The sequence below is a fragment of the Vanacampus margaritifer genome, chromosome 6, assembly GCF_051991255.1.
Source record: "Vanacampus margaritifer isolate UIUO_Vmar chromosome 6, RoL_Vmar_1.0, whole genome shotgun sequence".
Classification (NCBI taxonomy): domain Eukaryota; kingdom Metazoa; phylum Chordata; class Actinopteri; order Syngnathiformes; family Syngnathidae; genus Vanacampus; species Vanacampus margaritifer.
Window position 1 is genome coordinate 2,863,329 of NC_135437.1, and position 12,218 is coordinate 2,875,546.

General features: G+C 41.5%; 1 protein-coding gene and 1 long non-coding RNA gene across 2 annotated transcripts in view; one reads left to right on the forward strand and one right to left on the reverse strand.

The window, feature by feature from the left end:
* On the reverse strand, positions 1 to 3,991 carry LOC144053372 (uncharacterized). Its single transcript, XR_013294399.1, has 3 exons — positions 2,711 to 3,991; positions 2,304 to 2,479; positions 1 to 463 (listed from the first exon to the last, which is right to left on the reverse strand). It is a non-coding gene; the product is annotated as an uncharacterized LOC144053372 (long non-coding RNA).
* LOC144053371 (uncharacterized) overlaps positions 3,900 to 12,218 on the forward strand; it is a 25,628-nt gene continuing 17,309 nt past the window's right edge. The window contains exons 1-3 of the mRNA XM_077567763.1: positions 3,900 to 4,472; positions 4,740 to 4,871; positions 10,134 to 10,783. Of these exons, the coding sequence (XP_077423889.1) occupies positions 3,965 to 4,472; positions 4,740 to 4,871; positions 10,134 to 10,783 (1,290 nt within the window). The 5' untranslated portion in view covers positions 3,900 to 3,964. The remainder of the gene's footprint in view (positions 4,473 to 4,739; positions 4,872 to 10,133; positions 10,784 to 12,218) is intronic.

Genomic DNA, 12,218 nt, shown 5'->3' on the forward strand with positions numbered 1-12,218 from the left:
ATGAATATAATTTTTGTATTCATTTATTTATTTTTTACACACAAAAAAACAATACACAAACTCTCGCTAGGAAATAACATTTGTGTTGCAAACAAACAAAAAACAGCAAGGCATTTTTACATTTCTATAAGCCAACTATGTTCAGTTTCACATATCAAAAACACAAATAATTTGAGACCTCTTTACAAATCATCTGATAGTCCGTATTCAAGTCCTTCAAGATTGACAAGAAAACAAAATGTGACTGCAATTCAATTTTAAACAAAACAATGGATGGCTTTCTATTTTGCCATTTGTGAATATGGTATGTCCTTCCAAAAAGCTGTCAAGTGCAATACAGAAGAACATGTTGATGAAAAACAGAGTTTTAGAGGAAGTTTTTTGAGGTCATAATCACATTTTAACAAAAAATCAATTCCACTGACTTCTTAGAAGACAAGGTCGACCATATTAATTGTAGGTTCTGTAAAAAAAAAAAAAAAAAAATCGAATCAGATCCTGCTTTGATATGTAATGACATTTATTTCTCCACATTTTAGTGTATTCATGTTTTTTTGTTATCAAGGGAGATACAGCAAGAGAGTGCGCTGGATATATTAATCCAGACAAAAACTGTCCATTTTTGTTAACATAATTAAGATCCCTTTGTAACCATAGATTCAGAAAAGCTTTACAATCGTCAACTTTGTTTTTTATGTTCATCTTTTAAGAAATAAATTTGTCTTCAGTAATTACAATGCCTATATACTTTACCTCTTTTTTCCCACTTTTATATTATATAATGATTGCATAGATTGGTCTTTTAATGGTAACAATTCACATTCATGTAAATTTAACTGGAGTCCGGAGGCCTTTGAAAACATACTTATTACTTGCAATGCGATTGGAATTTGAAGCTCATTTTTAAGAAATAGTGTTGTATCATCAGTCAACTGAGATATTATAATTTGTTCATCATTCAAATGGTGTCCTTCAATTCTAGAATTCTTAATCAAAATAGACAAAATCTCTGCAACCTTTAAATAGTAAAAGGGAACTTCCACAACCTTGCCTGATAACCAGCTTAATATTAAATCTTTCACAAGTCCCACGACTCACTGACACATAACTATTAATATTCTTGTAAAGCATGCTAATAATATCTTTAAACATATCCCCAAAACCAAAAATAATTAATAGTTTCTAAGATAAACACATGTTCGACAGAGTCAAAGGCCCTATAAAAGAAGAGTATAAAACCATCATCATCATCATCATCATCAATTAAGTCGCTATACTCTATCAAATCCATAACATGTCTAATATTGTTATGAATAACTCTTCCTTTTTTAAAGCCTGACTGTCTCACTAATAATATCTGTTATTCCCTTTTTGAGTCTGGTTGCAATTAATCCTGAAATTTTTTTATGATCTGTATGTATTTGATCATCTGATAAGTCTTAAATTATCCATTATTCCTTTATCTTTCTCATGCTTTAGAATCAAATACCTCTTTATATATTGAATTTTTTTTTTGGAATTAAATGATGAATGTTATGAAAAAGGATATTACAGTTGTCTTTTGAAAACTTAGAATAAAATTTATAAACTTCATTTTCTATAATGTTTGAATATTTGCATTCTTCACCGCTTACAAGAAGAGTAGAGATAGAATTTCTTTGATGTAGGCGTTTTTCCAAATTGAAAAAAAATAAGGACCTCCCCTACACACACAACAGATTCAATCCACTTTGCCCTCGATCGCACAAAGGCTCCTTGTGCCCGGTCCATATAAAGTTGAGCCATCTTATTTTGTAACTCAATAACTTTGCTTTTATCTTCTAAAGTTAAATTATTTTTGTTACAAATTAAATATAAATCTTGCATCAACTTTTTTCTACTTCTTTGTTTTTTTGGATTAAAGTCTTACTAAATTGTATACTTGCTTATTTTAAATTTAATAAATTCCAATTTATTAATAGGTCCAATAATTGTGTTGTCATGTTCCACCTTAGCTATCTTTTTTATTATTATTACAGTACTCATCATTTTGTGGCATTGAATTTCCAATAGCCTTTCTGATACGTTTCCTTGATGATTTTCTTAATTATTTATTACAAAATTATAGTGGGGTCTCTCTACTCTCTGCAGGCCACCTATTAAGCCACTCATTTGAAGCAATGTTCCAATCTCCCCCACATAGTATATTATCAGTTGGATAACACTTTTGAGTTCAGAAATCAATTTAGACAAATTATCCAACATTGCCTTGTTTTTTCCATCACTATTATACCTCTAAACATTGAATAAAATTAAAAACACACCTTCCATTTTTGCCACAGCCATCACCCAGTGACAGTCCGATGTGTGATGACTTCTCCAGGAAAGTTGTTCAAACAAATTGCCACCCCTCCAGATCTTGAAGAGCCATGGCTAAACAGGATTTTCTCTCCCCATTGATTTGACCAGAATGACGCCTCTGCTTCTGTAGAATTAGTTTCTTGCAAAAAAAGACAATTGTTTCCCCTTAACAAAATACAAATATAGCTTTCTTTTTAATCAGTTCTCTCAAGCCCCTAACATTTAACAAACAAAATGTGGTCTTAACATTGAACATGAACTGAAAATACACACCCACACACACTCAGAAAACTACTTTGATTATGATCCTGCCTTCCAAAAAAACCAAAAAACTTTTATAACTCTCGCAAACTGCTAAAACCAATCACACCTTATATTCAAGCCGTGATGTCCATCATCTTCAAAACTCCGCCCGTCTATGTACGCGTAGGGGCCTCGAATTAGACCCATTTTCCATCTCTCCTTGCTTGCTCCACCAAGTCAGTGCAGCTATCACTCCTGCAAGTCCCATTCATGCCGACTGTTGTCCATCATCTCCAATTCGCCGCCCATCTATGTAAGCGTAGGGCCTCGAAACTAGGCCCGTTTCCGTGCTTGTCTTGCTGCTCTACCAACAGCCAGTGTCACTGTCGTTCCTCAAAGTCCTCTTTGGGTCTCATTTCTGCAAAGCTTATTTATGTCTTCCGTTTTGCAAATCGCAGAGTATTTAGTACTCCGCCACACCTCGATCTTCACGTCGTTGCGCAAATAGGATGAGAACATGCCTTGTACGGTTTTCTGTGGACAACATCTACCGCAAACTCCATTTTCTCTGCAAGCTCTGGGACAATCTTGTTCAGTATTTGAATGACAGTCGTTCTGATATTTTCAAATCTATTTTCCTTAATACCTCTCACTCAAAGACATGACCGCATAATATAACATTGCTGTTCAATCAGTTTTTCTCTCAGTTCTTTGTTTTCATTCATCACATGATTATTAGTCTTCTCCAGCTCCACGACCTTTTGCTTTATTCCTTCTATCTCTTCCGAGTTGAACTGCACGGTTTTGGTTAAGTTTACAATCATGGCAGCGTTCTGCTGATTTTGTTCCCTGATGTCTTCTAATTGCAACTCCAGTGTCGCTTCGAGAATGCCATTATTCGCAGCTTGGGCATCCTCTTTCTCTTCACTAGTTGTAATTTTATTTTCCTTCATCGACTTATTTGGAGATGTCGGCGTTGAATCGGGTCCGCGAAAGAATGTCACTTCACTCGGACAATAGTCATGCTTGTTTTCCTTCGGTTTTCCGGCCATTTTCAGTTTTGAAGATGTCGGAGGCTTAAAACGTTGCTGGTTTCATCATTTCACTTCACATAGAGTAAAATATAGTTAATCAGTTTACCGTTTTTAAGCGAGCTCACAGCAAACGCAGTGACTACTCCGCAATCTTGGTACCTTTTTCATAAGTCCGTGGTTTGCAAATACTGTAGTTCTGACCTATATTATATGGTTCTTACGTGCAACATAACACTTCCGGTTTGAGCTTCCGTCACCCGTACGTGTTACGTAGACATCTAAGCCCCGCCTCCCACTGGCCCTGACGCACCAGTTACGTCTGGCCGTAAAAAATAGAAACTTCCAAGATGGCCGAGTCCGTGGACTCCATGCATTTCGCAGCGAACAGCCAAACAAATTCCCCTCAAGCGTTGTTAGCTGAACGGCCGCCGGAGAGCCGACCGCAGTCTTCCAGCGATATTTACCCGCCACCCCCAAAGAAGGTCCGCCTGGAGGAGAAGCGGCCCAAGCATCGGAAAGTCAACGGAGAGGTGTGCGCAGGGGAAAAACACAACGGGAAACCTAGTTATGGGAACCCAGCAAAATTGAGTTTTGGCTCGGCCAAGGCGAGCCACTCCGCCACCCCCACTGCCACCGCGGTGCTTGTGCCAGGAGCGGTAGCGACTCCCGCACGGAAAATCTTCAAAATAAGCAACTTCCTCGCCTCGCCGTCCAAAGAGAAACGGGCGAAGGAGAAGCGGCATAGGGAGAAAAGCGGCGAAGCGCAGCGCAGTTCGGCCGCGGCTGTGGAGAAAGTCAGCCCCGCTAGCTGCCATACAAAGACCGAGAACGGCGATGTGAAGGCGCAACAGAGAGGTAAGACTGATCCCCCTCGCGCTCCACATTCTTTCCTACTCAAATACCGAACAAACTCCATGGTTGTGATTAAAACATCTGTTGAAATATTACATAACGGGGCTTGTGCCGCAGGCCACTGTGTGTGCGCGCATCAGGCCCCGAATGCAATGCAATGCAATGCAATGCATGTGAACCACTCGCTCACACGTGGAAATGTTTGTCCCTTTATTGCTTCAGCATGGTTGATAATAACAAGCGTCACTTTGGTGCCTTTTTTTCCTGCAGATCACAACAGCAAAGACAAGGAGCGGGACAGCAAGAAGGAAAGGAGCAGCAAAGAGTGGAAAAACCACAAACTGCCGCCAGAACGTGACATCTCAAAGGAAAACGGGGAAGTGGTGTTCCTTCCTCAGAGAGGTAAGCAAAAACACCCCCAGATCACACCAAAGCCTAGATTTATGCCATACATCCAAACGCCCAATTCCCATTTTACATCTCCAGATAATCCACTTGGATATACATTGCAGACTCACCAGCAGTGGTAAAAAATCCATGACATTGAGAAACCATAATATTTTTACGTAGTCTTACCTCTATCACGGCTGTTAAACACATTCAAATTAGTGTAAACATACTTTAATAAGTATTCATTTGTCCATCTTATCACTGTCTCACTGTTGAAATTAGAGAGTATCATATAACATCACTTTGAGGAAAGGGAAGGAGACCGTTCTCCAAATAAGAGGCTCAGTGTGCTTGCTTCAAGCTATTTATTTGTCTCTCCCAGTTGAAGTTTACCATAAAGCTGACACATGAATCAATATAATTTGTAATGATATATTTAGACATAATTTTTCCTAAGGCCGGTCAGATACCAACTGAATTGTCATGCAGTGTGCACGGTTCTGCAACTAGTTTTCATGAGGGGTTGACAGTGTCCCACTGGTTTTGCTGCTGTGCTGCTCAGTATTTAGATCACCGGTGAATGCAACATTGCAGATGTAATAGCCAATCAAAAATGAATACCTGGCTGTACACGATAAAAAGAGTTTGTGTTGTAAGTGTAACTCACATAATTGTAATCTATATGCTACTTTGTTTGACATTAGAGAAAATATGTCAACATGAATGATGACTCACAGGAGTAAAATTCATACTTCTGCAACAAGTCATTGCAGATGTAGATTGATGGGTTTATTACCTCCGCCATGAAGGTGTTTTCATCAGTATGGCTTTGTTTATGCTTCCCATCTTCTACAGTTGTAGTTAGTGCATAAACTTGTCTATCTTCCAAGCTTATTGTATGTTTGGAGACATTGATAACAGCATAAATATAATCGTTATCTCAAACGAATTATTATCTTTTGTATCTGAAATGTGTGCGGGGTTCTCTTTTGATTTTTTGTGTGTGCTAGATTTAATCTGACTTCACACTCAGTAGATTGTACCAATTTTCTAAATTTTGCTCTTAATTTAGGAGGTGACAAATGTTTAGGTCTGTTTAATTTGTATTAGAACTGTAACGACTAGTTGAATAAATCCGATAATTCAACTTCAATAAAGTAACATCTCTGCCTCAAAGCTTCACAGTATAGCTTAAAAATCCTGTCACAAGTGTTTCAAGAACATTTCTGGTGACTATATTTTTGACGATATGGGTAATAATTATTGAACAAAATGTTTGTGGTTGGTGCTCCTGAATAACCGCACTTTATTGTGCACAATATTTAATCCACCATTTTTTCACAATTGAAATGTAAACAAAGTGCAAAATTGAAAATATTGCACAACCGTACAAGTGACACAGCTTGAAATGGAAATAAAAACGGGCCAGTTAGTGTTTTCCCTGCAAGGTCGACCATAATTTCCGGACTATAAGGCGCACCGTGCCCTGACTATAAGCAGCACTAGCGAAATTTGGGGAATACTCCAGATTGGTCCATGTATAAGCCGCACCCCGACTGTAAGCCACAGGTGTTTTAATGTTACCGCACCGGTATATAAGGGTTTCCGCTACCACAGGGGGTTGTTGGTACGGAGATGACTTTTTGGGAACGCCCATTTATTAACATCTGAACAGCATTCGTGAGGTGCACAAATAATAGCGCGCACGTGCTGCAGTCATAGTAAGTACAGTATAACAACAGAACAAAACTTACAGCACAAGGCAGTAACGTCAAATGCATTAATTGTGTTACCATTACTGTAACAAAAATAACCAGCCTACTATGGCAGAAAAGTCGGTCATTACCGGTAATTCTCGTGCCATTGAACCCCTCATCCCCAGTGTCGGAAACGAACAGCCCAAGAATGGCCTTGTCAGCTACTATCTTTCCTTTGTTGTCGCTCCCCAAACCAAAAAAATCCTCTTCGTCAGTGTCAAAATTGAACAGGTCGATTGCCTTTAACTTAAATGCAGCATTTTATGCACGACTCGGTTTCTTTTACATAATGAGGGCGCAAACTGTCTCTGTCTCGTTCTGTCCCTACTACTATTTGGGCTTACTGGTTTGTTTTGCTCTTTCTGGCGTTCTTAAAGTAAGCGTCCTTTATAGTACGCCCCCCCTGTCCTGGTTTATAAGCCGCACCGTTGTATTAGCCGCAGGATCAAATGCAAGTGAAAAAAGTAGCGTTTTATAATCCGGAAATTACGCAGGGTGTGCGCTCCCTGTTCGCCACGTCGCCAATGACGAGGTGAAATGGGGAGTGGTGAGGTAAATATTCCCCACGCTCGCGGCCAATATGTCTGTCAACATTGCACTAGGGGAATATCACTATACCAGGCATAAGAGTCCGTACGGTACGCAAAATAAACCCCCAAAAAAACCATGGCCGTATGCAAAATGCAAACCGTAATCCCACAATCCTCGGTGCGGCCATTGACGCACACAACCGGTTACAGTTTTATCAACAACATCGCTCCAAGGCTAATGACAGCATTGTTTACATCTGCCGGTAGCAGCATGCTGATGCTAGCGAGCATTAGCAACATTAACAAGCAAGCCGTTCTGTTGTGACGCGAGGACGGATGAAAACGGCAATATTGTGTCTGTTTCTGCACCAAAACGTAACTATATTGACCCGAGTCGCGTAAAACAACTGTGGATTACCCCCTGGTAACATGCTGGGGGAAAAAGGATGAAACGGCAGACAAACTATTTAACCATGCAGTCCAGGACACGAACCCTTGTCAAATCTTTGTGGTTTGGCAACTCCCCTGGCTTTGACAGGACAAGGAATATGTTAACCTTTTTGGTAAAGTGTGTAAAAGAAGGATAATCAGACGCTTTCACAAGCGCGAAGTTGGACAGGACCAGCATTATTTTGCCGTGAATGTCTCTGATTAGTCAATCAGAAGAGCAATAAATTATTGGCCTGCTGTTGAATGTCCTGATTGCTTGTAGACATTTACAAGCGGTTATGAATAACAGTTTAGCAGCCGGTTAGCATCACAAAGTCATGTCAACTAGGAGGCGAGTTGCCGGTCACAGCAAAATAACCACTGCTCAATGTTTATCTTGGCCATACAATACGCGACCGCTTTGGCCACCGTCCACCCACAGTCTACTTTTTTTTGTTTTTTGTTGTTGTAAGGAGTGTGTCTAATCTCAAGTGCTACAGCAATGCTTGGTTGAAACTTTTGTTCCCTTTTACGCCAAACAACACTAGCTGGTTTCATGTCCTCTTCATGTGTCTTTACCCTGCGCATATTCAGCCATGTGTTAAAGCTAGTTTGTGTTTTCTCCCAACTTTAACGCAACGGTAACATTTTTCCTGCACATCTTGCAAGCGACTGTATTTTTGTATCATATCTGACCTCTTGTAATCAAACGACCTCCATACGACAAAGGTAGCGCCTGCTTTAGGCACTAAATTCTCTAAATTCTAAAACGTGACAGAACTGGCTGCTCACACTCACCGACATGGTTTTTATGCATCAGTGAACGAAGCCTGTATGTCCAAATGGACACAATGACATATGATGTTATTGATTATGTTATCACATCACTACCGTGTAAATTTTGCCATACATTTTTATCACACAAAAAAATCCACTCGTAATATCGTAGAAGGTATGATATGGAACACCCCTACTTTACAGTGATAATATTTCTACACCAGCTTATGTTAATACAGTTGCATACTCCTCTCTCTGTAAAAATAAGTTGGTGCAATGGCAGCGAGCCAAGAGGAAGGAGTTTGTAAAAGAAGATTTGTATTTATTCTTTTTTTAACCAGGTAAGGCAGTTGAGAAGTGTTTCCCATTTATAATATATGTTTAATTCCATATCCAAAGTTTGATCTTATTTCAGACTTACTAAAGTAAGATGACGTGCGATTTTTATCATCCTCAGTTCCTCACATTAGCTGATGCCCACGTCACTCACCAGGCCTGGCCTGGCCTTTTAAAGTCAGACTCAGACATTCACGAATACTACAGTATTTTCTGGACTAATAGCCGCTACTTTTTTTCACTTGCAATCGACCCTGCGGCTAATACAAAGGTGCGTCTTATTCATCAGATAATAAGTGGTCGCACTATAAAGCAAGAGCGCATGTTCACGTCTTCAATGACGAGGTAAAACGGGGAATGGCGAAGTAAATATTTCCCCTCTGCTCCGTCGGTGCAGCCAAATGTCTGTCAAAATTGCACTGGGAGAACATCGGAAGCCATTTGGCGGGTCCCGCGTTGCCAGCTAGCGGAAGCCGTTTGGCAGCGAGATGCCGCCTCCTTGCTACCAGCTCGCTGCCTCGCCGCCGTCGGGGTAACTTCGCGAGAACAAGCGGGGACTGGTTGGTCTCACCGCTGGCCAAGCGGGGACATCGGCTCTTTCTCTCGCGAAGGTCCACCGTCGCCCGATTGGGGCCTGCCTCGCAGCTCCGCGAGCAGCGAGCCGCCAGGCTCCGTGGAAAGACGGCCGTGTGGGAAGCGGCAACAGAGTTTGCAGAGGCGGGCGAGACAAAGAAAAATCAAATGTAATTAATTATGCTTGCTGTAATGGCATTTTGTACATAAAGGTGGCATTTGGTGCAGACATGACAGACAGTGTGTAGACAGAAGCAAGTGGCGCAGGAGCCTTGGCCACATCAAACTAATTTGGTAAACAGAAGCGCTTGGAATCAGGTGACCTTTGGCCCCATTATGCACGGTTGAAACATTTACACTGCTTGAATGTAAGAAAATACAAGTGTACCGTCACTTAAGTAATGATTACATTCATTCAATATGCATTCAATAGATGTATTGAAAATATTGAATGAAAAGCATACTCCAATAAATGTTAAAAAAATATTTAGAAGACATTAATTAAATAACATCTAAAAAGCATTTTAGTTTTTTTTTGTGTAAATATATTGATTTTTGTATGGATCGGATCGGTATCTGCAGATACTGAACCCAAGATAACGGTATTGAATCGGTAATTTAAAAAGGTGGATCGGCTCCCCAAATTTAGCTAGCGCGGCTTATAGTCCAGAAATTACTGTACAGTAGAATCTGAGAATTGTGGTGCCAAGTGGATAAAAATAATGCACCTCACATGCATGTTGTTAAACGATGCAAAATCAATTTTTTACCAAATTACTCCATTAATTGTTGACATAATCGGTAGAATACTCAATTGTAAACATTTTTGATAGCTGCAGCCCTAATTTGTGTTGTCCTGTCGTATGTCGCAGAACACAAGGAGAAGCCCAAAGCCAGTTCTCAAGAAGACCTCTTGCTCAAGAAGCTCAAGAAGAAGAAGAAAAAGAAGCACAAAGGTGGCGAGCGAGCCAAAGAGAGGCACGGCCGCCCCAAAATGTACCACCGCTCATGCCAGACTGTTTATTCCGGAGTCTCTCTTGGATTGTCTGAGTTCCTCAGCCGAATTAACGGCAACAGTGGCGGTGGGGGAGGGCTGCTTCACAGCACACACCACCAAGACCCTCCTTCTATACCCGCCATGGTCAGAGACCGACTGGGCTACACCTCACCGCTCCACTGCACGCCCACGCCAAGTGTACCCGGGCTGGAGTTCGGTCACCTGATCCATGTGGAAATGCAGGCCAACGGGGGCGCGTCAGTGGCACACGCCTACAGCGAGCAGCTCTCGGTCCTGTCGCCGGCAGAGATGCAGCGCTTTGCCCAGGAATTTGTCACATTATCGTTTAGCGAGGACGAAGCACAGGCAGCGTGTTTCGTCATGGGCATCATTCACGGAGCCGCGTCCTATCTCCCGGACTTCCTGGATTACTTCTCCTACAACTTTCCCAACGCCCCAGTGAAGATGGAGGTGCTTGGGAAGAAGGACATCGAGACCACCACCATGGCCAACTTCCACACTCAGGTGAGATTTTCAGAGTCATTGTCCATTCATGAGTCACCTTCCTGTGTCTCAGGCTACAAAGGGTTGAAAACTCTCCAGTAAATTTCTTTCTTTTTTTTTTCTTTTCTTTTTTTCTGGAGAGCTCAGTATTGTTCATTCGTTAATTTTACCGATTTGACATGTCATCATCATTGCGCTCCCTTTTTTTTTTCATATATATTTTTTTTGTATTTTTTTTTTTTTTGTATGTGGGTGATTATGTGTATGTGCGAGTGTGTGTGTATTCATTAGTTCACCTAAAACCTATTTAAAAAAAATAAATAAATCCCATACCGTTCCCCTAAACCAAACACTTCCAGCCAGAGTCGTGAGGCCGTCAGGAAACCCGAGAAAGGCCCAAAGAAAAGAAAGGAAAGTGAAATCCAGCACCGACCAGACACCACCCACCAGGCCACCAACCAGAGTCCTTCACCAACCCCAGAGACATCTAAATTTCAACAAATCACGGAGACCTCGAGAGACCAAAGGAGAGACTGAGGAAAGGAAGGACGGACAGACGAAGCAGAGTGAGATCCACAGACACCAGCCTCCACTGATTCAATGACCTGAGGAAGATTGTGTCTGAGTTTCGATAAATGCTGGTGTGGTGGATCTGGCATGCATGAAAATCTCCACCAAAGAGGGGAGCCGTCGACCCCCGCCAGTACAGAGTAAGCGCAACACCTCAGGGCCCTGCAGGCCGCGGCAGCACCAAAGGACGACCCCCGGGCACTGCAGGGGCCACCTGCCGGAGAGCAAACCCAGGAGCAGGAGCGACCCCCACCCCACCCCAACGAGGCCCGCGCCCCCAACCCAACGCAGCAGGACGGGGCACTGCAGGCCCGCCAGGAACCCCACCGATCCACAGCTCCCGCTCCAGTAAATTTCTAAAGGAAGAAGTTGGGAAATATGCCACTTTGGAAACCCTCCACGTGAATCAATAGGAATTAACTTGCAATTAAAGGTTATTTAATGGAAAGATTTCATACGCAAGCATAAATATAAACATTTAATTTTGTCATTAGCAGCCATCCAAGCAAAATAGCTCATTCACTGTCATCAGGGGTCGATATTAACAATGGTCCGGGGCCACCACATATCTTGTTGGGCCATTTTAAGTTCACCAATGGTGGCCAAAATAGACCACCACTGTAAACCTCTAAGGCCAACTTATTAATAAGTCTGGATGTGTTCTGGGAACCACAGATATGCAAAATAGGTTGACATGACACATCCGTAACTGTACAGTGCTGTCATGTACTCCATGTTCGTGGAAGACTGGACGTCAAGAAACAAAAAAACTGTGATGCATGTTCTGTATTGATAGCAAACGTTTTGGTGTCAAGAAAAAAGTAAGTGAAGTGAAAATTGGTTGGGATATGAGCAAGTTAGGATTTCTTTCCACATACAGCAATAC